Source organism: Buceros rhinoceros, unplaced genomic scaffold (genome assembly GCF_000710305.1).
Source record: "Buceros rhinoceros silvestris isolate BGI_N320 unplaced genomic scaffold, ASM71030v1 scaffold155, whole genome shotgun sequence".
NCBI classification, from domain to species: Eukaryota; Metazoa; Chordata; class Aves; order Bucerotiformes; family Bucerotidae; genus Buceros; species Buceros rhinoceros.
The window spans coordinates 29226-55331 of record NW_010410899.1 but is presented as its reverse complement, the minus strand read 5'-3'; the positions used below and the strand labels follow the sequence as shown (position 1 = coordinate 55331).

The 26106-nt window shown below is 43.7% G+C and overlaps 1 protein-coding gene across 1 annotated transcript; it reads left to right on the top strand.

Moving 5' to 3' along the window:
• Positions 1 to 12506: 12506 nt before the first annotated feature.
• HTR2C (5-hydroxytryptamine (serotonin) receptor 2C, G protein-coupled) lies at positions 12507 to 25679 on the top strand. The gene is made up of 2 exons (XM_010135753.1): positions 12507 to 12701; positions 24662 to 25679. Exons 1-2 carry the CDS (start codon positions 12578 to 12580, stop codon positions 25492 to 25494), a joined length of 957 nt encoding a protein of 318 aa, XP_010134055.1. The 5' UTR covers positions 12507 to 12577; the 3' UTR covers positions 25495 to 25679.
• The last annotated feature ends 427 nt before the right edge of the window (positions 25680 to 26106 follow it).

Here is a 26106-nt window from a genome sequence, read left to right as displayed (position 1 = left end):
AGCTTCCTTCACCCCCGACACACAGCAGCAGACCAAGGTAATTTGTTTAACATGGCAAGTTGATGTTGACGAGCGTGAACACAGGAAAAACAACTTCCAAGGTGAAGTCCTTTAAACACACCCTTCACCTCTTACTTTACCTACTTTCTATCATGATTTTTCTAAGCTTTTTCTAGTCCCTATTGGGATAAGCAGCTCTTGTATCTCGGGCGTAATTAGTCCTACTACAGCACCCGTATTACTCATTTACATTTGTTTAATCTATGGCAACACTTGTTTTATTACGTTTTGCTAGACTATTATGTTAACACGTTATTTTATTATCATTTATCACTGGTTTGGATTTGTAATCAAGTGCAAGATTACAGTGTACTAATAGTATAACCATGGTAATAAAATAATGTGGCACTTGATTACAAAGCAAAACCAAGTCTATCAAAAAACCCAGTGGTATAACTTAAGTAAATATCATTTCTTCAGTTTCCTTTTTCACCTCATGAGACCACTATAATTTTCTGGGTAATAGTATTCTTTCTGATACATCAGTACGCCCACAATTCATTTATCCATATTAAATTAAATTTCTACTTTATGTTAATGGAACTTACAACAGGCCTAAAATTTCTGCAAAACTCAAAAATTGAGTACCACTGTACCCAAACCACGGTCACATGTTTAATTTCACTTTGCCTCTGATGTTACTCCTCAGGTAAGCATTCTGCATGCCAAAACATGGTTCTGAGACATGGGATGAGCTCTTCCTGCATTGCCATTGCCAACCCAGACCTTCTGAGGATGCAGAACTCGGTACCTGCATCACTTGTCAGAGAGGGACGTGAGGGCAGGCAGGACTGATGTTGCTGCCTGTTTGTTTTCTTTTTGGCTGAGGGATGTCACCTGAATTCCAGGATGTGAGGATGAAGGTACAGGTGTTGTCATGGTCTTAGGTGTTTCTGAATCTTTACACCTGTAAATAAAGCTGTGCTGAGTTGACTCTTACGTGTCTACATGCAGCACTTTGACAACAATCTGGCATTTTACAGGCTGTGAATGTTGCCGTATGAAAGCACCATAATCTAAGATTAAGCCTTATTCCATCTTCAAGTGTTTCATAGTAGACTCTGTCAGTAGCGAGCAGTTTTAATCAGCAACGTGTTCAAAACGCTTACAGTGATGCAATTCCTTGATGTTGTATTACGTCGTTGGGCTGTTACACCAAGTAACAAATCTGTTGCTTGGAGTAAAGGGCTGGTTTAAAATCATGCTGCATTGGGCTGGTTGGGGCTGTATCAGCTCTCTCAGGCGAGTATGGGGTGAGCAGGAGTACAGCGGACCCACAGTTTCTCGAGAGGGACAGTGCAGCTTTGGCCACCTACAGCCTTCCCAGACCCTGCTTTCCTGGGGTTGCTTTGAGTGCTTGGATGCTGGTGACAGGGTGACCTGCCGTAGTCATGGCAAGTGGGCTTGGGACAAGCCGGTCTTCTCTGACTGTCATCCCCAGCTGGGAGGTCGTGAGTTGTTGGGATGTGGTTGAGGGGGTCCCCTGCCGTAGTCATGGCAAGGGGGCTTGGGACAAGCCGGTCTTCTCTGACTGTCATCCCCAGCTGGGAGGTCGATTCCCAGCTAGGCTGAATGAATCAAATGCTATGGGAGGAACAGGAGTTGAGTCTCTTGGCTGTAGCACAGGCTGCTCCTGGCTGGAAGACAGAATTAGCCTGCAGGCTTCTGCAATGAGAAACGATGAAACACTGCCCCATGCCAAGGTGAAGTCTGCAAGCCTTCTCTCCTCCGAGGTTTAATGTAGAGTCATCCCCACACTGTGATTCTGTCCATACTTCCCTGCAGAGAGGTTTGATCAAACACAAGCCTTCAAAGTCCGTACTTTCTTGCAGAGATAGTAGTGGAGCAGGTCACACCAGGGCCTCTCCACTTGCATGTCAGTGTCCTGCAGGTGTCTGGGATGTCTAGGAAAGCCTCCTGTGCTGCTGAGGGAGAAATGGGTTTCTGGCAGGCACCACGATGTCTGGCTTATCTGCCAATGCAGCTTCCAGACCCAGTCCTGCTCTGGAAAATTATTGTCCAGGCCTGAGAACGGAGCCTCTTGGGCTCCTGCAGCCTGGCAAAACGGGCAAACATCTAAGTACCTTGAGATGACATGGGCAAGAGGTGGGGAAGAACCAGGTAATTCAGTTTGACTATGGAGGGAAGGCAATTCCAGACTTTGAAACTTTGTTCTGGAGGGAAAGTCTATTGAATTGTCATTTTTCAAATATTGTGCAAGATTTAAGAAGAGGTCAAGCAGGTAAGTAACTTGGTCCAGTTTAGCTGCAGTTGTTTGCTTCATCTCATTTCTGCATCCTATTCCTCAGTTAAAAGGAAGTTACCAGCAAAATTACTCCAAATTGTAAGTCTGGGTTGTGCTACTACAGGAATTCTGGTGGATAACTGTCCGTTGCTGGGTGCAGTCTGGGGGTTGTTTGCACACTCACAAGGTTTGGCAGGTTATTCGTATGCTACAGAACTCATTAGCAACACGGACATGTTATGGATTGCTATTCAAATTATTTAATTCAATATTTGCATCTTGTTTACATACTGGATGAATCCTCTTCCACTCCTGTTTCAGGGAAGGACGGTGATTCTTCACTGAATTGCCTTTTAACTGGGGCACGTCACCCGTGCACAGGTTACTGTGCAGAGTTGGCACATGGTGGCTGTTAAATTCCTGGAAAACAATGGTGCTTGGTCACAGGTTCACAGGTTTCCCTGGGATTAGTGCATATGTAATAGTGTTCATTAGCAAACTATTTCCTAGAAAAAGCCACTGAAGGGCTGTTTATCACAGTTCAGACTCCCGCAGTAAAAGTTTCCAACGTGACAAACTCCAGCCTGACACTTCTTCGAGAACGGAAGATGTGTGTGTTCTTGGTCAGAAGCAGCCTGGGCAAGGTGGCAGAAATGCTTTGCAGGTGGGAGGTTTGCATCTAAGGTATTCAGCGGCAGAAGGACAGTAAATGGCACTCAAGGGTACGCAGCAGAATTCCTAGGCTTCTCAGCAACCCCCAAATACATGGGGCGCTCCGAAAGTAATGCCTCCTATTTACGACGTATTTCCATGGAAACAACAGCAGATACAAAGAACAAAATAACGCTGTTTGATAGAGCAAATTCTCAGCTACAAAGCACTGGTTTTTGATATAGTCACCGTCACTGGCTGTGCATTTTTGCTATCGATGAACAAGAGCCTGCGAGCTGCGCTTGTATAAAAATCTGCCCCAGCAGAGGTGACCCACCGTCACTGTTGCCACTGCTGAAATGGGCCACCCACCACCTCACTGTGCTGGCACCCGCTGTTTGGTTTCCGTAAACTTTCAGCAAGCATCGATGAATGTCAATGGGGGCGATTTTTTCTGCATGGAGGAATTCAATTACACATTTTTGCTTCATAGGCACTTCCATGTCAGGGGCCATTTTGTCAGATGCCCCTCTGCTGCCATCTATCTCATGGCAACAAAATGGAATATTGGTGGGAAGGTTCAACCTCTACTGCCATACCACCAAGATCCACCTCTAACGTGGTGGGCCAACATATTAAAATAGGAGGCATTACTTCCGGAGTGCCCTCATAATTGTTTTTTTACCGTGGCTTTTGTGAAGCACTCTCATGCTGGCATTTCTACCTGCACAGTCACGAAGAATCAGAGATGCCCATAAGCTTGGAGGAAGCTAAATAGGGAATGTGTTTTCCAAGGCCTCTGCTCTGAGAAATATCAGAAATGGAGGTAAACATCCGCTTATAAGGATGACCAGAATTTGTCTTATTGCCCTTGCTTGGAGTGATTTCTTGCCGTTTCCAGCCTCACTGAATTCTTGACCTGCCTTTTAACCTCATCAGGTGAACAAACTATGGCTCACACTGGCATGAAGTTCAGCCAGACTATTAACCCACTGTTGAGGAAGGTGCGCTGTACGGTGAGAAGGAAGCTGACTCACTTAGATACCCCGAAGTTTGTCAAAGCACCTGAGCATGGGTTGCAAAGCACTGGAGCATTGGCATCAGACCGTGCAAGCACTGCGCTGTGCTGAGCGAGGGCCGAAACGATGGTCGTATCCTGGTCACATTCAGCAGCCTGCAGATAAATGGGAGGCAAACTCAGCACTGCTTGTCAAACCGCAGGTCTCGTTTTGGCCTCACGTTATGCTTTATATCCCAAGATGTAATTCTTTACTTCCCCGCACAAAGGGGGCGAAAAAATACCGACTGGGCATGCAAAGTAGACCAGAGTAACAGAACTCCTGAAAACATCACATCTGTATGCTCAGAGCTCGTGCTAGTGATCTGCGGAAGTTGGTTTCGATTAAATATGTCGATTCTCACTGAATTGGCCCTCTTCCGGGAATACTTAGTAAATGCATTGACTAATTAAAGATGACAGACCTGCGCTCTCTGAACACCAAACCCTTTACAACAAATGAAGGAAGTCCTTATTATGTCTCGTTCCAAAAGCAGACATTTTGTCGGGATTCGGAGCCAGTTTGTTCAGCTGCATTAGCAGGAGGGAGCCCTAGCTGAGCGAGAGGATTAATCCCCAGCAGGCTCCCAGACAGCTGGCAGGACGGCACAGATGTCTGCATTGCCACCCGGTTATGCTGAAGCCAAACTTAAGACCGACAAAATCCCCCTTTGTATGGTTTTGTGTCCTCTCGCTAGACCCACCGCCAGTCCCAGGGTCGAGCAAGTGTCTGAACTTTATTTGGTGTTAGCTGATCTGGTGGGTTCAAGGGATGGCTGCTTTGCTACAACTAAGGCAACTGCTCAGCAGTCACCTCTAATCTGAACAAGGCCACGTCATTTTCGGTTCTCAATTTCAGCTTCCTCAAATGATTTGCATGTTTTGCAGATATTTCTTGTGATAATGGATCTGTTCCAATTTCATCAAAACTAGGGAAAACCACCTGTTATTGTCACGTTTGCGCACTTTGTTATGAAACAGGTTTTTTGAAAACATTTATATATGTACATTTAGAAGTTAGGCATTTCGGGTCTGTGTTTGCTCGTGGGCTTACTGCCCAGTGTGGTGTTGGTTCCACTGTTGTGTTATTAGAACTTTAAATAACAGGTGAAGACTGACCCATAACCTGCATGAAGGAAATTAAAGGAGAGGCCACTATGCTGCCCCTGTGCTGACATACATAGCATCAATAAAAAGAAAATGTTTACTGCTGTGAATGTTTTGCTGTGGTTTCATTTAGATGAAGTATTATGAAGAACTTACGTCTCAGGATTGTGTGAAGAGGTCATGGTCATGGGAGCTAAAATGCTGTAAGGAACCTTTTGTACAAACTTGGTGATCAATTATTTGTACCATTGCCCTGTTGACTCAATATAAACATTCCAGATGAAGTTACAGATGCTTAAATAGTAAGCAAGAAACTTTACTGAGCCTAGATTTTTTTTCTCTGATTTCAAACATAGTTTTAGTCTGCACCAATAAGTGAGATTGAGTGTAACATACAGATTCATGGAACGACAGACCATACCAGAATAATTTAATATTTCCCTAGGAGAAGAGATGCTGCCTATGGGATGGCAACAGTATTCTCTCTGTTTTCTTCTTAGCAAACATCTCATTTCTTTAGCAGGGTTTTTTTAAGTATAGTATGTGATAAAGCTGGCCCCTTGCATTTAAAATATTACTTAAATGATAATCAAATGGGCTTTCCCTAGATCAATATTTACATCCATCCTGGCTTTAAATTTGCTTCTTGCTTACAAGTCCTGTAAAGACTGTAAGTCTTTGGCCTACCAGATAGAAAGCAAAATCTAACACAGTTATTTAAAATTCTCAGAACAGCATAATGGGTGCAATTTTTTAATTTGCAATAAAATAGATTCATATCAATTAATTGCTGTATCTTGTGAGGCAAGAACTGCAAGACCTTTGGAGGCATATCCAGCTCCATCAAGGGTTTCCCTCCATGGTGGAGTGTTTCTGAAGGAGACCACACTGTTCTGTGCCCATTGCCTGTTACTCCCTGCCCCAGGGCTACTTGAGGTGAAAAACAAATAGCTCAGTGGAAACCTGAAGCTCCGGAACTGTGGCGTGGCCCAGTTTGTCTGTGATCAGTGGCACAGATTCAAGTAAATGCTTTGTGCAGTGCTGCACTATGGCAAAATGGCATCTCCAGGTGCAGAGGTTCAAGCCAAGTGGTGTCTCCAACACCATGTCTGGACACAGTGTCACCCTCCTTTTCTTACTTGCTGGCCTCTTCTACCCTCTTAGCACTCGTATCATGTGAGAGTCCATCCTCTGCTGAACATCGGTTGTGACCCTCGAGACTTCCTGGACTTGCAGCAGTGAAGGATACAGTCCTTCTCCTAAAAGGCGTCTTCAGTTTTTCTGTGTGCTCGGCTATGCTAGAATATCTGCTATTTACGGCATCTAGATAGCTTTAGGATAGCTTTTCTTACCTCTAGAAAAATGCAGGCTAAAAACTTAATCTGAACTCAATTTTTTATGTAACCCAGCACCCGGGAGTTCAATGTCAGAAAAACATTAAATTCCACTTTATTGATGATAAGATCAGAAGTACTTGCAGCGCTGCCCTTGAGAGCAGCTGTTCCTGTAGCCAGGAAGCTTGGCTGCACCTTGCCTGATCGCTCCTGTGGACGTGCTGGTAATCACTGAGGACTGCAGGAGGTCAAGCAAGACGTTCTGTTCTTTCCAGGCATGATGGAGACTTTGAACATTCTCAGTTGTGTGACTCTCGGGGTGATATGGATGTCTCTGAGTCATTTGTGCATGTAAATCTGAAGGAAATAAAACAGCAAAAGAGAGATAAAATAGCTTTACACTTACTGATAAATACGTTTCCTCCTAGATAAGAGAAAGAGGAAAGAAAGGTTTGAATTCTTTCATTCCCTTGGGAATAATGCAATGCAGAAATGTTAAAACTATGTAATTGCTTTCTATTTTTGTAAAGCCTGTGGCAGCTATGAAACTTTAAAGTGAACGTTGGAAAGTCGGGCTGGTATAAAAAGCTTCAGCTGCGATACATTAATGGTGCAATCGGTGTAACAAGGCTTTTAGCAGCGGGCAAGGGTAGGCTTTTTTCCACAGCCCACAACAGTGGATTTCCCTGGAACACGTGAAAGAATCGTTGAAAGCCGCAAAATTTATCAGAAAGTGACGGCTTTTGGGTACATCTTCTGGGTTGCCGTTTTCCATCGTCTGCGTGTTGCTCTGAGTTACAGCGAGGAAATCTGAACTAACGCCGTGAGTCCTCCGCTTCTCGTTTTGAAAGACCTTATCCTCATTTCTCAGGGATTTAGGTGAGGTGCCTCTTGGATTTTTGTCATTAACCTTTCCGAGAGTTAGAGAACTGCACAGATCAGTGTATGGACAGGAAGAGCCACATGGCAGCTAAGGGACGATCTAGAGGTGCTTCAGGCATGTGCTGTATTGCCACGTTACCCACCGGGAAACTGTGCTTTGTGCTGGGATTCATTCAGACATAACCTTTGCCCACCGCGGTTAGTCCAATCTGTTCAAAGCCTCCTGGTGGTTAAAGCGAAACATAAATGCAGTAAATATCAGAACCCCAAAAGAAGATATATTACACGTATTTTAGTTTTTCATGAAGCCAATGAACAATATTAAAAGAGGCTGTATTTGAACATAAGCATCTCTCGCTCTTTTTCTGCAGCTGTTACCTCTGTTTTGTTTCTATTTATATGCATACTTCTATATACGTTATATATGTGTGCGTGTACTATGTAACACGTAAAATGTCATCATGAGCCTAAAAGACAAAATACAGCTTTATTCTTCCTGTGTGATACTGAAGGGTGGTTTTTTACCCTTTCGTCTATCCCAATAGATGCACTGGCTAAACACAAAAAATGTGTTCTGAAGCCTTTTCCAAATTCCTGTTCATGGCTGGAAAAGAAATGGTTGCTGCAGTTTACTGTGAGCTTTCTGTGAAAGATTTCTGAAGCTACAGGGATTAATTTTACAAAACCCTTTGCTTTATTGTGGTGGAAACAGGCATTTTGTCACAGTATTCCAGATTTGTCCCAAGTGTTACATTGCGTATTCCCAGGAGGTATCCTGGGCAGATTGTGCTGCGGAATGTGTAAATATTTACAATATGTAAATATGTACAATATGTAAACACGTACAATATTTAAATGTACACCTTTTTTTTAATGTAGACACAGTGAGCCGGTCCAGTTGTAGTGTAGAGTGTTTGTTTACATGTGTACACGCCACTCTTGTCTACTCCAGTTTAGCACAAAAAGCTGGGCAAATCTCACAAGATTTTGTTCGAGGCTCTGGCAAGAAGAAAGGGATTTTGTATCAGTCTCCATCTATTCTGCAGTCCCACAGTTTCCTTTCAGTCACAGGTTCTAACACTTTCTATTTTTCTCGATTCAGCCATTCTCCTGCAATGCAGAGTAATTCTGTTTTACCTTCAACATGATTAATTTTGCCCCTCTTTGCTGTGTTTTGGATTATTCAGTCACCTCCTGCTGCAGTGACTGGTAATTTTGACTCCATGCAGTAAACAGCGTAAGTGACTGTAACAACATTATTACACAGCGCTTGTTAGCCACGTGCGTAGAACCTTTGACAAAAGTGATTGAGTTCCATTATTGCCTTCTTTCTTGATGGAAAGCACACAAAATTTAAAGGAACTCTCTTCTGACAGCAAATTAGCTACACACAGAGATGGTCTGCAACTTTGCCAAAAGGCTTCTGCATTTTCCTGCCAACAGCCTGTGTGCATTTCAGCTGTTCAGTCACACAAAGGAACTGTGCTTTGCTTCTCCATCGCAGGAGGTGGAGTCCCACCTATGGTCTGTAATTCCCGGGAAATGTGAGTGTTTGACCCATGTTTCCCAAGAAGAACAAAAGCTTCTCGCATTTCATGCTGAGATGCTATTCAGTGTTGGAGCTGAAGCAACAGACACAGGCATTCTGCAGATGCCTCCTTCCAGGAATTCATCCGTGGTGGTTTTATCCTGATAAGAGCCCGAAGCTAACACTAATCTAAGAGTCATATAATTGTAATGGTCTTCTATATGCTTCTGTCTATGAATTTGCAAGCTTCTAGCGTTCACAAACTGGTGTTAAAAAAAATCTGCCATTTGATTACACACTGGGTGAAGAAATACAGCCTTTTGTTCCGATCTGCTGGATTCATCTGACTCCCTTCAGCACTCTCCTGCCTGGTCCGCCAGCCAGTGCGTTAAATACATAACTTGATTTTAAGGTCACAGATTAATTCAAGTTACAAGAATCAGTTTCTTAGAGATAATTTGTGTTTAGTACTGTTTCATTATTTTCTGAAGACAAATTTAGGCTGCGATGTATGTTTTCCACCGGAAATGAAATTACTAAAGCTTAGAAGTGCTGGGGTCCAAGAATTCATTTGACTCAGTCATCTGCACTTCTAAATATATGGTATTTGCTATTCTTTGTGTATGAAATGAGAGAAAATAAAACAAATTAGAGAAATGTTACTTTCTGTGGCTGGAGTATTTCTGCGGATAAGATTGTTTTGAAGATTTCACATCATTAAAAGAATTGGGTTTTTTAATCCTTGTTTTCATCTTGGCACAATCACTGGCAAATTTTCTGTTTTGTACATCTAATCAGAACAGAATTAGAATAAACATTTTTTCTTCTTTACAAATTACTGGGCCTTGTAGGCTGTGTAGGTATTTTTCAAATGCACACGCCATGCTTACTTTAAAGTAATTGCATTTCGAGATAGAGTATATACTATGCCCTTCCTATCAAGGTATAGTCATGTGTTAGAAGCTGCTGTTCTACAAATTTCCAGTGACATTTTATTATTTCAGATCAATTTACAAAACTTCTTGAGAAAGTAGAATATCTCCTCATATACCTGTCTTTTCAACAGGAAGCACAACGGAGTGCCCTGGGACAGTAAAGACTAAAAGCGTGGGCCATTAGGAGAGCTCTCACATCGCTTTAATCTTCAAAGACATCCTGTCAGTTTGCCCGAGAAGTATTTCTGGGCAGCATTACTGTGATCTGCTGGTGGCTATGGTTCCTGCAGTGCCAGGGCTGGCAACAGGCGACACCTACTAACCTCACACCATGAGTATGAATATTTGCTGTCGCTTTTGCTTCTGCAAAATTTTTGCTCGTAATGCTGGTGCCCAGTTTGCATCGATAGCAGAATTTGTTCCAGGGGGAATCAGTCATGGGAAGAGTTTGGCAGCCTGAAGGAAGAAGTAAGAGGGGCTGTTCATCATTCAATGATGCTGAAAAGGTGGTTGCTGTAGAAACCTCTTCTGGGTCGAGCAAATCTTAAGAATCAGATTGTACCCACTGCAGCACCATAGATTAGTCTGGAGATGCTCCCTAAAGACGGGAGCCTGGAAGCCTTGCATCCGTTCTGGAGACACCGGAGGTTTCCTGGCAGTCTGCCTGATGTAGGGAGCAGTCATCACCATCCCCCCATGCAGAGGCTGCTGCTCAGTCGTGATCATCCCACCCCTGTTACTGGATCGCTTGATCCATCAGGGTACACTCCCCAGGGCTTTTCTCCAGGTCTTGTGCGCATAGCTCCTTTCAGCCTGTGTTAAAAACCTGGATCCAGCAACGTAAAGGGAGAAGTAGCAAGGGATAAAGCGTGACTGTGGTTTAACCCGGGCTGCCAGCAGAAGACTGGGCCTGTCAGGGAGCACAGGTACTGCTTGAAGAAGATCAGACTTGTTCTCCCCTGGAGCATTCACTGAGGCATCGTTCAAGGCCCAGCAAATCAGAGGTGTACTTATCTGGAGCTCTGAGCTCAGTTGCAGTTGATGGAAATTATGTCCTAAGCTATTGCAAAGAACGAGAGCAGGAGGTGTAGAATCTGATTGCAGCTTCTTCATAAAGGGGGTGAGCCATAATTTAACCAAGCTCAATTCATTTGTACAGCAGAGGTGCCTTTTAAACTGAAGATGCTGCAGCCACAAAGTGCTTTACTTGGTTCCCTTTCACAAGGAACTCAAATGCTTGCTGCTTTGGATTTCAGTCTGCTTACAGTCCATCTAGTAGGAGGGGTGCAAACTTGCTGAAAGAAATGTTTTATCTCCCAGAGCTGAGGTCTTGTTGTGTGGGTTTCGTGAGTTAGCGCTTCTTCGGTGGATTTTCCACTGGTAAAATGAGCTGATGTGTCCGTCTGGTTCTGCTGCGCTCTTTGTGAAGGGCTCCTGGGCTTCGCTGGGACAATTCATAAACATTTGCTCTGGTCCAATTCATCTCGGGTTTCTGCATGTAAGGTATACTGGGTCTCTCTTGGCTGGATAATTTGTTTCAAAACATGCTTTCTGAGACTAATGTTTCTCCCTTTCCATTTGAGATCAGTAGGATGGAGCTGCACCATTCTTAATATAACATTGATTCTGCAGAGTTATGTTTCTGATCCTTTGGGTAAACATCGAGATTGCTTTAGATATCCATACCCTGAATGAAGACACAAGAGTATCTCATTATTCCACTGTTATGAAGTCTCTCGTGTTTTCAGATGCTGTAGATACAGCTTATTTGTTTTGGTAAGTGTGTCAAGAAGCCCAGAGCTTGGCAGGACATGCTATTGATCTCATGCAATCCGTTCTGGGCACTGATGTGGGAGTATCGGTCACAAATCAATTTTTTCTGAGATTTAATTTAAATGCCTGTACCCCTTGAGGATCTTTCTGGGTCACTTTAATTCTCAAGCTGTACTTCAGCACTGAGTAAACTGATTAATAAATTTAGGCATCTGAGTCAGCTGTGTGTCAGCTGCTGTCAGATGTTGCTGTCTAGTCTGTTCAGTTTGCTGGCTACTTTTTTTTGTAAAGAATAATACTCAGCTCTGTCTACCTTCAAAAGCTTTCAAATTTCAGCCCCTCAACCCCAGCTGGTCTATAAGGAGGCAAGTATTCCTCGGTTATTAAGGCATACTGCCTGGGGAGAATATTCAAGGTGCAGTAGTGTCATCCAGCTAGTTGTTAGACTGTGTAGAAAGCCTGCCTGCTCTCCTCCTCCTCAGCAGCCAGAAACTGAGAAGGCCGCGTCAAGAGAGCTTTAGAAAGGATCTGAGTGACGTTAACGCTACGTAGGACTACGCAATGCATGAAAAGATTGTCATGAGGCAATTATAAATTAACGAAATATTTGATTTTATAAAGATATGGGGAAAAGATTGAGAGAAGGACAGAGCTGGAATGGTCACTCGGAGGTACTGACAAATTAATGTCCCTTTGCCTTTAGCTACCGATCGTGGAAACCAGCTGCGTGGGGACCGGCAATGGGAGCCAGGGACTGCCTGCAGAGGGGCCTTGCAAGAGGGATTTTTTGTCCACTCCTCATACACGTGCCCCTTACTGGTATCACAGAGTTCAAAAATCCCGATGGTTTCCTCAGAAATGATGGCCTAGCTTCCCAAATTATTTCCTTTTCTTTTTTCCTTTCATTTCCTTTCTCTCTATGTTTCAGATTATGCTTGGCCTTTGCCTAAACAGTTGTGCCCTATATGGATTTCCCTAGATGTGCTCTTTTCAACTGCATCTATTATGCATCTCTGTGCCATCTCTCTTGATCGGTATGTAGCAATACGCAATCCCATTGAGCACAGCCGCTTCAATTCCCGCACCAAGGCTATTATGAAAATTGCTGCAGTTTGGACCATATCCATAGGTAAGCAATGCGGCTCATGATCTTAACCGTGTCTTAATGAATAATAGTGTTACTCCAATTTTCATATAGGGTTTTTAAGAGTACACTCAAATTAATTTACCTGGCCTGCATGCCTGAGTATAATAAATGATTACTGGGAAATATAAGTCTTCCATTGCGGTTGGTCGGTGCCCAAAATAAGTGGTCCTTTTTCAGAATCCCACCACTTCCAACGCCGCAGTGCTGCTGCTGTGTCCGTGTCAATATGCCGATGAAGATGGTAACGTAGACAAATGGTACTATAAAACTGCTGTGTAAACAAAGCAGAAAACAGCATTAGCAAAGACTGCGTGAGGAAAATCCAGCCAGTACGAATGACACGTCTACACTGCAGCTGCTGCGGTTAAACTTGCTCACATTCTGGCGGTGGTTTAAGTGAAGCAGCACAGAGTGAAGACGGGTAACAGCAAGATATTTACTGCTCTGGTGCCGGCTTCATTGCCTGCACTGTCCTCTGCCACAGCTGGACTACCGCTAGTACTGAGCTAGCAAGTTTGAAGTCACAGTAAATGAAGACTAGACTTAACGGAAGACACTTTTGTATCACTTTGATAAAAAGTGATAAATAAAGCAGCAGTAAAATAAAGGCAAAGTGATAGCAAGATGACTCTAACATCAGGAATCACGTGAAGAACAACACTGGGGGGGAATTCTTTCGCTGCACTTGATAAGCAATAGAAGAGACATTTGGGGCGAGGCCGAAAGAATTGTATGACCATTTCCCTTTGCTGTGTTGCTTTTTTCTGCTCGAATGAAACGTAGTTGTAACAAAGATTTAACATTTAACTTTTATAAAGCGGTTGTCACTTTCGGCACTGTACTGCGAGGGAAAGCGTGTTTTAGGATAATTGAACTTCTCTTGGGTTTTGCCTGCTTTACAAGTGGAATATGATACTGGATGTCTGGGTGCTGCAGGGGCTCTTTGAAGAAGCTTGCCGTTGAAAAGGGCTGTGGAAAAAAGCAAAAATCTGGGGAAATATACTTCCTCTCCTCATGAATATAACAAGAATATCTGTTAGAAACAAATTTTCTTTTGCAGCAGGCCTGCTACATGTCTTCTAAGTAGTGACATTGGGTTGGGTTTAATTAATTCAGGAATTTTTAAAAAAATATTATTTTAAACTCTCTGTGCTACCTGTTTGGCATAGGAAAGAAAACTACTGAAACCAGTACAAGTCATACGTGAACAACTTCACATGCAGGATGCTTCGGCTTAATTTGCCAGGGCAGTTCAGCATCAGTGCAGAGTCTGTGCCCTGTCTTGCGCTTGTAACGCAGATGGAGCAGCCGGTGTCCACCCCATCCCACCCCCCCACCCCCAGCAGAGCTGTATAAATCTATCATCAGCAGCATTAAGTAGCACATTGCAAAACCTGGCAATGAGACCGTTCTGCTCCCATTTCTGCAGCTAAGTCACAGATTTTTGCCTATGCTGCCTTACATGCTGCAGAGAGATCCTTGAACTTTGGCTAATGCTGAATGTGGCTGCCTGCACAAATAACTCGAAGCGCCTTGAAGGCTAAGTTATGGTTTGGACTATGGGTCCAAGGAGTAAAGCAAGGCAAGAAATACTTCATGCCTGGTTCACTGAGTAACCAAACTAGTAAGCGAATCTTGGACTTGACCGAACAGATGTAAAGACAGCCATAGACCTCCTCGCTGGAGTTACTGGGTGGGGAATGGGCTCAGGTCAACGGAAAGCAGGAACATTACGGGCTCTACTGTGCCCTGGCCTGAGCCAGGATAGGCATTTTGTACTGCTGTAGAGTGCAAATACCTCACCCCTGTCCAGCTTTCCTGAGTGATGTTTAACAAGCCTGCATTTAAAATAGAACGTAAAACAAGTGAAATAATGACCACTGAAAGAAATAGCTTAGAAAGGAGATGGAATGGCACTTCTCTTTTGCAGGCATGTGGCTCATCAGCCCTCGATAAGACAATGGATGCCGTATTTATTCCGCAGCATCCAAAAGTCTTTAGCAAGACTCTGTGAGATGCAGCGCAGAACCCTTTGGGGGACTGGCCTGGGTAGCGCTTCCCTCCACAGGCCGGGAAGGGAGATGCCTTACAGCTGTACCTGCATGCCCTCCTCTGCTGGGGTCGGAGCTGAGAAGGTGTGCAGCACGTCTGGGCTTTGTTTATGTTTTGTTCATTTTCTTTGATGCAGATACAGCTGGCCCAGGGGAGCCTCTGTTTGCATCCATTTTTTTGAAGATACAGGTAGAGTCAACACTCCCTTGAGAGTCTGTTCAGTGCACTAAAACGCTGTTGGATTTCTACCCTCCCCAGTGCATGCAATAGGGCTTATCCACTTGCTCAGGCTTTCTCCAGAAAGTCACATTAAATGGAGAAAGAAAATTACTCTTGGTGTGTATCTAGCTTAGTTTAGCATAACTATTTTTACTTCATAAATGAATTTAGAAATGTGACACACACAGGAATAAACTGAACATGGAATGAATGAGAAGAACTTGCCCAAAGTGTATTGTTGCTGTCTTTCAGCTCTTATCTACTTGTCACTAGGAAAGGCCTGATGAAATCCCATGCAGTTTTCGAGATGATGAAATGGGTTCAGTAAATTCATCCTCCCTTCAGTATTAGGTATCACAAAAGAATTTGTGCATTTCTGTATGTGATAAAGTATCGAATGCAAAGCTGCACTTAAGTGCAGACTGGTCAGTTTGCATTTCCTAAACCCTACTTCAGTTGGACTGAAGAAACTTTTAAATGCATCCCCCATAAAGAATCCTGAACTCAAAAAAATAAAATAGGAAGTAAAAAATGTGTAATTTATTTTAATTTAGTAGCTTTTGCATTCCATTTTTCTGATGTTAGTGATGACCGTAAAATATCTAATACAGGTTCTTTGCCCATTGACTATGAGTTTGGCAGGTTGCACAAGCCTAAACCTATGATTAGGTTTTTAAGCAGAGGAACATAACAGAGTCCTCCTGTCTGGCGGTGGCTTTATGAGTGGGTCTGTTCCAAAGCCGCCTTTGTTCCAGACTGAAGAACATCACAGCTGGCTGTCCTGTGTTTTGGCCAAAGTAACCCAAGCAAGACTGTTTGTGTTCGGTTAGAGAAAGAGAGGCTGCTGTGAAGTGCTGCCCTTGTGAAAATGAGTTTTGTGACAGAGAGCACCGTGCCAAGGCTGGAAATAGAAAAGTAGGCAGCAGAAATATCCACACAACTTGCAATGCAAATAAATTATAAATGGGAGCTCGCTGGCAGATGTTGCTTCAAGACCGCAGACTTTGCACAGCTGGAAATGCAAAGGTTTTCACGAGTAACGTGGACTTAAACATCTCTCTGGACTCTCTGTGACCTGATTGGAGGAAGATGGCCTTGGGCCACCCTGGCCAAGAGAAGAAATCCCCATCCAGCTCTCAGCAGGAGTGACGGGGAGTTAGTTAAATTCTAAATACAGGAGAAAGTGTTAACTGGGCAATATGAATATGAAAGAAATATCACTTTGGAAATGTGAATGGAAGAACTTCAGTGGCGTGGAATGGTGCACACACATTGCTCATCACACGAAAATAAGCAAAACTTTTGAATTCTGAAGCCCTTTGTGGCCCAGTTGTGTGCCTGCTAGCACAAAAGGGATTTTCCTCTCCTTCCCAGAAAGTTCAAGGTTTAGTCACTTACCAGAGAAAATTACATGTGCCATGAATTTCTCAGCTCACAGTTTTACACCCTTAGTAACAGTATAAATTCCATTTTCATGATAAGTGACTGAGATAAGGCCATCCTTTAAATTCCGCTCTTGGTGTCTGTGCCATATGCAGACCCCACGTGTCTTCTGTTTGTTCATTTGTTTGTTTGAAAACAGAATAAGTTACAAAACTAGGAAGTGCACATGATGCGCGTTGTGTTAAAAATGGACTTTTTTCTTTTCATGCTCTCTCTGAGAGAGATATTCGGGGATTGTGTATGTTAAACCGTTCAAATTTTAACGGAACTGTACATCCCCATTCAACTTGCATACTACTTCATTTTTGAGGAAGATCTCTTATCATGAGGGTATCTGTTTATAGACGTATGAAAGATGTGCTGCAAGGATCAGCAAAACGCTCATCTCAGATTGAGTGATCTTATTTCTAACAGCTTTTTGCTTCTGCCCTGAGCGTTCCTCTCTCACAGAGGCTGAGCATCCCCAGGTATCCAAGCTGTCCTAACGGTGTCCTCAAAGAGTCTCCAGGTATCAGTTAAGTCTTGCCTCGTCTCACTGGGTACGATCACAGTGGGAAATGATACTCTGTCTGAGGAACATGCTTGGAGTGGCACCACTTGTATTAAAAGCAATTGTAGCTGCCCTGCATGCCAAGAGCAGGCTGTGCATGGAGGTAAGAGGGACTGGAATAATTCACACAGCATCCTTTGGGTCATGGTTTTAAAGCACGTTTAGGGGTTTGGTTTGCATTTCTGCCCATAGGTGTATCTCTCACATCAGAGACTTTCTCAGCAAGGTGTTTGTTTGTTCCCACAGTGTGCTGACTGGGTAAGACTTGTTTGCTCCTGAGCAGCCTGTTTGGCACTGGGCAGCAGTTGCTCCTGAGAGACTGTTCTTTGGGACAGGAATATAGACCCAGGAATTTCTTTTGCAGGCTTCAGGTTAGCAAGCAAATCTTTGGACGTGTTTCATGGGAAAAAAAAGTCAAAAACACTGCTAATAGACAACAGAAAAAGACAACAAACAGAAGGTCAAAATGTGTTACCAGCGTTTTGCTCAAACCTTTCTCACCAAGCAGGCTGGTATTATTTGTGGCTCGGCACTTGAAGTCAAGGAAGCAGTGTTAAGACCCCTATTCCTGGCAAAGGAGATGTTGGCCAGGCGCCCTTCACCTCCCGAAAAAGTGCACAAATTCCTGGGTATAGGCACCGCGTTGGTAGGACAGTAACCCTATTGCTGAGGAAAATGGTTGCGTGTTAGTGAAGTCGAAGAGAGGGTAGCATTAGCTTCTCTTCTGATTTGAGAAAAATGGATTCATGTATATTTGCCTTTTTATGTTTATGTCTGACAGTGTATGTTTGACTGAATTTCTTCCCTCGTGAGCATGAGGGTCATAGTTGATGACTGCTGTAGGCAGAGGTGCTACAGTGGTGGCAATCCTGATGGTTTTTCTTAGCCTTGAGTGAGCACAGAGGTGGTGTTGGCATTGCAAAACACGCTGCTTCTTGCTTCTGGTGGAGGAGTAGGTTTGTGCTCATAAAATTTTTTCTGTCGTATCTTCTTGTTTTGGGTGTGAGAGGAATCCTTACTTTATGGCTTAGATCATGACACTAAGGTTTGTCTGCCTCTGTTTGCCATTCATTTGAATTGACTACAAGGTTGTATTCTCTAAAGACATTCTTCTGCCTCAGAGTTCGTACTGTGAGTCCCAAGCGGGACATTGATCTCCCTAGCTCATCAGCAAGAGTTATCAGGGTGAGGAAGATCATAGCAGCTGATAAGCTGAGTTTGTAGCAAGTGAACTACCTTGGGATTTCAGACATGGGTGCCTGGATTGGTTTAATTTTGTCCTCAGACATCAGTGAAATGTTTTGCCTGGGACAGCGGCAGATGGTGATAGTCTGTGAAGTGTTTTGCACAGATGGATTGACCATTCCACCCCATCCCTTCCCAAGGGCAAGGGAGATGCTGGTGCCTCCTGTTTGAGGTTACTCCTACTGAGCATCTGTTCAGGCATCACTGTTTGACTGCCTGGGGAAGCCCGGCCCCAGTAGCGGGTATGCTGTGAGGAGCCCCGTCCCCCTTTGTTCAGACGCACTGTTGGAAACATGTGGCTGAGCAAACCAAGGGAAGTGGGTTAGCAAAATAGAAGGGCAGGGGAGAAGATTATTTCTTCTGTCTTTTACTGGTGTTTGCTAGTTTTCTCCCTGGGCTTGAGTTGTACTCTCTGAAGGTTTAAGTAAAGGTCAGCAGCTTGTTCAGGGGCAGTCAGTAACTACACTCCTCTGTTCGCAGCTGTGCTTGTTGAAGGCAGGGAGATCCACTAAAGTTCACCCCCCTTTTATCTTCGACTTTAAACTAATGCAAGGTTGGCACTGTTGTTTTATTAGAACAGTTAGATAAAACTAGATCTAATCCAGCCCTGAAGGTGCATTGTTAGTCTATTAGGACATGAAATGCACTGCAATTAGTCTGCTGACATATGGGGAATATATGGAACTTTTGTGATTTTGAACACTTCAAAAGCCCACGCTCTTCAATTTGCCTCTTTTGCTTCCTGAAGTTTTGCTTCCTGAACCTGGTGACCGTTCTTTCACAATGCAAGTCAAGAGGCTACTGTCTGTTGGGGTTTAATTCTCACTGTCTGTTATTATTAGACAAATGTGCAGGCACTTTGTGGGACACTTTTGTTAAGAAACCAGATAGATTTGTTTTAGTTTTGTTTTCCCCTTTCTGAGAGGATTAGGGGAGACAGTTCCTGTTTCCTCTAACGGACTTCAGTGCTAACACATAGTGACAGCAGCCATTAACATTCATGTGAACATCTCTTATAGTTGCAACCCGTGTTTATTTTGTGTAATAATAAATCTGATGTTAAAGGTACAGATTTAAACACACAGTGTTTAGCACGGACAGCAGTGTTCTTGATTTTGCAGTGCAGACTGCTCCCATGGCAGCCGTAGGTTTGTTTGCCTTTTTTTTTTTTTAATTTTATGTAAATGCCAGGAGGATCATAATGAGGTCCAAAGCCCACCTGCATCAGCAAAGTCATCGCCATGGACCACTGGGGACTTTGAATCCAGTGCTGACACCAGGAGAAGTGGTCTCTGGCTTTCCCAAACTCACGTACCTGCAGTAAAACACGACCCCTCTTGTGTTCAGCCCTGGCAATCCCACACGTGGAAAGAGAGTAAACCCATATGCAGGCCACTGTTTTCTTTAGTGAGGCTCTTGTCCCCTGCTGAAATGAGATGACTTCTTGCATATGAATGTTGTGAGAAAGGAGGGAAATTGCTTTCTTGCTTAGTGGAAATAGCCATCAAAGATTCTATCTTTCCACTAATCTCTATCAGTCTCATGGGCTTTCATAGAAGACAACAAGATATTAAACACAAAAACGTTGTTGTTTTTCATGTAAGTCTGAATTCTGTGATAATCAATTTGGACATTTCAGCTGATTTTTCCTCTGGAGCAAACCAGTAAATATTTTACAAAGCCATATTTGTATTCATTTGGGTTTTATCTTAATAATTGACAATCTGTGAAGAGCATCTGTTACTCTGTGTCCACAGCATCATCTCAGCCCAATTTGGTTAACTGTTATGCTGGCTTAAGAGCAACTTGAAAGTTCACAAGACAGAGTTAGGACAACTGTAATTGGATTTTTAATCTGGAGGATCTCTCTCTCTTGCTTCTTGCTGCTCTGTCAGATTGAATCTAAAAGAGGGGAGAAGTGAAAATAATCACATTCATCCTCACACTTGTAAGCTGCTGTGGTTTAAAGGGGTGTCCTGCTCAGGCTGCTGCCTGGCAGAAGGGTGCACAGAGCTCCCAGCGTTGAGTCTGACAGAGACCTGGCTCATGGCTCCCTGTCTGGTGGTAGCCAGTTGTCTCTTCTTACTGGGGGGCAAATCAATTGCCCTAGGCACTGCTCAAACTTCAAGCAAGAGGATGACCTTTGCTCTGAAGAGCAAACTGTGATACGTAATAAGCTTGCAAAACTTATACCTTGCGAGTTTTTGGAGCAATGCTGCCTGTCTTCGGTAATTTACTGCCACCTTAGTTGGAAAGAGTTATTTGGCACAAACGTAAAATGCCTCTGAGGGAGGCTGGAGACCTCGGCTTACTAAGTCAGCCTGATGTTTGTTGGTGAAGATTGTGTCAGCTCAGCTCACAAGAGAGGGGTTCAGAGAGCTGAGTCGCAGCAAGTCCGGACAGCAGCAGGCATTGCAGCCGCCTGCCTGGTACCGTCCTTGCGGTGGTGTAGTGAGTTTGGCTTTCTCTGACCAACGGAGCTTAGTTCTGAAATGATGAACAGTTACAACCGCAGGGTTAGTACTGTGCGTTGCTTGAATCAAGCGGAGTTGAACGCTTTCCCTATGCTTGTTCAAACAGCTGAGCTCAATAAAGGCAGGCAGCATTCATGTTTACCCATGTTCAGGCACCACAGAAATCCTCAGTCGTAAGCACAGCACGTAGTGATCAGGGTGACCATCTTGAAGTCACGGCCAGAGTGAGAGCAGTGTCTGCAAGCGGGTATTTGCGCATTTGGGATTGAGGCAGCAGCAATTTTGCATTAATCCCCCACGAAGGAAGCACTTCTGGGGTGTCTGAGACCTTCCACACTTCACCTCTCACTGCTGGGGTGGTGTAGAGTTACTCCCCATTGCCCAGGTTGTGTAACAGACTTAGTTCCCTTTAGGGCCGGATTGTGGGGTGGATCGGTGATAAATCTCGTATTAAAGAATGAGTTATAAAGAACAAATAAGGCAGAAGAAAGTATTTGAGATGAGGGGAATGCTGCCCCTTCAGCTGTAGGCTGTAGGCAGCTCCTCCAAGAGCAGGTTCCATCCTACTGCTGTTAATGATGGGATTTTCCTGGACTGGAGGAAAGAGCAAAGACCTGATGCTCTCTCCTGTGCTTGCTTGGTTTGAAATCCCACTTTGTTAGGAGAGAGGCAAGGGACACCTTTTTTCATTAGAGCAGCTATCTCCTCATTCCCTGTCATCAATGCTGAGGTATCTCATGCTCATGCAGAGCTTTAGGCTGCCATCAGTGCACTTGATTTGTATATTCATATCCCAGAACTGGTTATTCTTCCCAAATGCACTTTATGTGTGTGACCATGAAGATATCCTGAAACCTCATTCCGTTTCCCTTGGATAAAGCAATGACACTAAATTTGATGATGACTGCTTCCTGAATGAACCTTTATTAAATTTGAAGTTTTATTTCAAAGGGTATCTGTTACAGAGGGCCTAAAATATTACATGTGCAAATATAATCACAGTGTAATGCTTGTTGATCTAATTCAGATTTCTTCTTTGTGTAAAGACCACCTTGTCCACCTCCCACTACTTCCCAAGTGTATGTTGTTTGATGGAGCCAAGGAATTAGAAAGATGTCTTTGATGATAGTCAATGGCTTGGTGGGATGAAGCTTGTCACAGTCACAGGGATTTCGCACAAGCAAGGTAACAGGCGTTAACGTACCAGGGAGGAGGAACTGCCTTGCTAAGGGTAAGCTGATAAACATTGGCATGTAGAGTGGAAGAGGACCAAATCCTGGAACTATCACTTGGGCTAAGAAAACACATGCTATAATCACAGAAGGCATTCATAATTGTTACTTTTCAAAAGCAATTCCTTCACTAGATTACCAGCAAGGGGTAATTTTATGGTAATGAAAAATTGCAGATGTGTTCTTCAGAATTCTGGAAAACATTCAGCTGGAATGGGAAAAAGGCCTTGGTTAATACTCTTCCTGTTTAGAAATTCAGAGTCCCACAAGGTTAATTCTAGGACCTGTGCAGTTCACAGGAACCCAAAAAAACAATCCAGACACAACAGTGGCCTCAGCATTGGGTTTTTTTATCATGTGAAGGAGCTAAGGAAGGGCATGGCCAGCACCAGAGCCATGTCTGCGGAGAGTGTTCACGGACAGCTGGGCAGCCAGAGGGCAGGAAGCGGAGTACAAAAGACACTCTGCTGCTCTCTAGCTGATAGGATATGCAGGATTTTCCCTTTCTTTGAAAGAACAGAGAGGAATTTGAAAAGAAATGGAGAAAAGATGGAGAAAATGGGGAAAGATAATCAAAGGCATTAAATGAGTTTGGCGTGAGAAGAGAGTAAATAGAATAGCATTCTTCAGTGCCAAAAGATATGTCAGAAAGCAGGGACGACAAAGGTCTATAAAATCACTGAAAAGGTGGAAAAGGTGACCAGAGAGTGATATTCACTGTTTCTCACAGTAGAAGAACCAAGGGGAGTCAAAGGAAATTATCAGGCAACAAATTTAAAACGAGCGATATATACTTTGTTCACGTGAGAAACAGACAGGTGACGGAACCGAGTGCTGCTGAGGACTGTGGAGTTATAAATGAGATCAAGCATTCGTGGAAGACAGGTCTCTCAACGGTTGTTTTAAAAATCAGGTGTGGATGCAACTTCTTGCTATGGAATTTTCTAGGCTATAATGCTGACAGCTGCACCGTTTTGTTCCATGGCCCTAAACTTCTGGTACCTGCCAAAGGCACGAGCAGGGCTAGATGAACCCATGATGGTCTAACTAGATCATCGTGACCCAGCACGTCTTTTCCATGTTCTCATGTACGCATAGGTTGTGGTATTCCAAAATATGTTGTTACTTCTGTTGGTTTGGCTGTTTCTAGGCGGGTTTATTGGAACGTTCCAGGTCTGTTCTGGTGTGGGACTGAGCTCCACAAATCAAGGGAAAAAGGTTGGGTCTCTACGCATGCAAAATAGTCGAGTGAGATTCAGTACTCTGGCATGAGTCCTGTGTTCCCTCTTCTTTCCATCCTCACAGTGAATTGTTGGTGACTTTCACCAAGTAGAATAGAGCAGGTATACAAATATGTATTCCTTAGTGGAAAACAGTGTTGGAGGATGTTAAATGAATCTCAATCAGAACTATTCAAAACGCTTTCATTCTTTCATTCCTTCACTCTGCAAGGGACAAGCCGGTGGCTAGCTGTGGCTGCGGGCTACTGTATGCAGTCCTGCTCCAGGCTTAGCGTGCTCCCTGCTCTGCCCATGTGCCCGACAGCACGGACACAGCAGACACCCTCCACGCAGGACTCCTGTTTCTGCTGCACAAAAGCCTGATGTCCTGAAATCCTGGACAAGCAAGCTGTGCTGGGTGATGTTGAAGAGGAAAAGGGATCCAAAATGTTCTTCATCGCACTTGTCTGCCATTAAGCCCGTAGCTGTAAAAAGTGCTATGCCACCAGGATACAAGAGAAACTGCCTTGGCAAGTGCAGTGGTTCCAGAGGCTGATTAGTCTGCTTAGAGCTTAGGAGTAGCTGGAAGCTGTGCTCTAGTTATTATTATAATCGAGTCATTTAAAGTTTCCTTCCTTTCAGCCAGAGGGTTTGTATCTGGGGTTCTGCTTTCAGACCATCATGTTAATCTGATTACCATTTTAGTTACATCTTTTCTAATCTCATGTTGTCTGCTGTTCCAGTTTTTATCCCTGTATTCAAGACAGAGGGATAGGAACCAGGCAGGTGTGTGCTGCAGGCTTTTCATTTGACTGCGTAATTGCCTCCTCTAAGAACTCAAGCAAGATTGTCTCTGTGGTACTTCTCAGTTTCATACTGCTTGTGGATGAAACCCCTGGGCAGGAAGAGCTTGCAGAGACCACTGTCTGTTTGCACTGAGATAGTCAATAAGGACCCGGAGAGCAGGAGCTTTTCTTTCAGGTGTTTGTGTTGCCATGGGAAAAATGGCCATTTTTCGATCAGAATTACTTTTAATGTCTTTAATAAACATGCTTCTAAATCTATGTAGCCGTAATTCTTTTGCATTTTGATAATTTTCCTCTTTAAAATTTGCTATTGACCCTATGTCAGTGATTTCAAAACTGCCCCAAAGTGGCAGACATGGAGTGGCCAGCTGGAACAGAGCAAGGTCCTGACTGCCTTTTCTACACCCACAAATCACAATTAATGCTAGAAAAAGAACTTGATGAAGAAGTGACGCTGCATTCACTGTGTCAGCTGTGGAGCACAGCAAAGCCGCAGTCGTTCCCAGCAGACCGTGTTCATGACCTGGAGCTGTGCTCCCGGGAGTGCTGTTACACAAGGTTTTCCCTTCCATCTAGGAGTAGTAACTTTTCTTTTGAACAGCTTTAGGCTGAACACATGCAGGACATGCATCATCTCTGCTGCCTCTCTGGAGCCCCGTCTGCTCAGGTAACAGTCTCTTTTTTCGGTCTTGTTCTTCTAGGAATATCTATGCCCATTCCAGTCATTGGTTTGCAGGATGACTCCAGGGTGTTTGTAAATGGGACCTGTGTCCTCAATGATGAGAACTTCGTCATTATTGGATCCTTCATGGCGTTCTTCATTCCTCTCATCATCATGGTGATCACCTATTGCCTGACCGTCCAGGTGCTACAGAGACAGGCAACAGTGTTCATGTGTGGAGAGGTGCCCAAACAGAGGAGGAGCAGTGTGAACTGCCTCAAAAAGGAAAACAACACAGAGAACGTTTCAATGCTTCACAATCATGAGGGCGCATCTCACTTGAACTCTCCTGTAAACAAGGAGGCAGTGCTTTTTCGGAAGGGAACTATGCAGTCCATCAACAACGAACGAAGAGCCTCCAAGGTCCTGGGCATCGTCTTCTTTTTGTTCCTCATCATGTGGTGCCCATTTTTCATCACTAATGTCATGTCTGTCCTTTGCAAGGAAGCATGCGATAAAGACCTCCTGAGTGAACTCCTGGATGTGTTTGTTTGGGTGGGGTATGTTTGCTCTGGGATTAACCCCCTTGTGTACACTCTCTTCAATAAAACGTATCGCAGGGCTTTTTCTAATTACATCCGTTGCCAATACAAGACCAGTAAAAAGTCAGCACTGCGGCAGAATCAGTGTCTGAATGTTGCTTCGACAACTCTATATGGGAAAGATCTGACTTTAACTAGTTACCGAAATGGCAATGAATTCAATAGCATGGAACTAGATGAAGTTGAGGAGGGCCTTGTGATGCAACCAGGGACTTCAGAGCTCTCTATAAACAGCTGTAATGTTGTAAGTGAAAGAGTGAGCTGTGTATAAATGTGGCTCGCACGGCCTTTTGCTACTGTGCATCTGTAGCCAAAATATATTGTGTAAAAATGTAAATGTCGATCAAAGGACAATGTAAATACTGCATTCTGAACAAAGCTTCTTTTTTTTTTAAGAAAAAAAAAAAGATATGTCTTTCCAGTCCAGTACTTAAAATCATACCTAATAATATACTGCAGTGAAGTTTAAGGTTCTATATTTACTGTTAATACTAGATCAGAATATTAGTTACTTTGCATATGTCATGGACAAAATGTTTGAATTCTTCTTCCAATGCATGAACAAAAATGCTGAATATTTATCTCAGGTGACCTTTGCTGGAGTCCAGAATGGCACGTTAATAGTTATATATCAAATACATGCTATTAGACTTGGTCAGTATAACTTTCTTTTTCAAGTTGACAGTAAATATATACTTTAAAACCTCACCCCTATTTGTGCCGTGTAAAGACTGTGCAGAAACCTGGCAGAGACACATCACGAAAGCACAGCGGCCGTGCAGGCACCTGGCCAGGCATGTCCTGGTACGGGTACGGGCTTGCTGCCAGACTGAGGCAATCCTGCGCTTCAAGGGACCGCTGTTAAATTTTGACTCCCTCTCCA

Bases quoted from the DNA above. Each gene is read 5' to 3' on its own strand.
- HTR2C (XM_010135753.1), top strand. From the start codon at position 12,578: ATGCATCTCTGTGCCATCTCTCTTGATCGGTATGTAGCAATACGCAAT. The intron at 12,702-24,661 runs GTAAGCAATGCG...TTGTTCTTCTAG, and splicing joins AGTTTGGACCATATCCATAG to GAATATCTATGCCCATTCCA.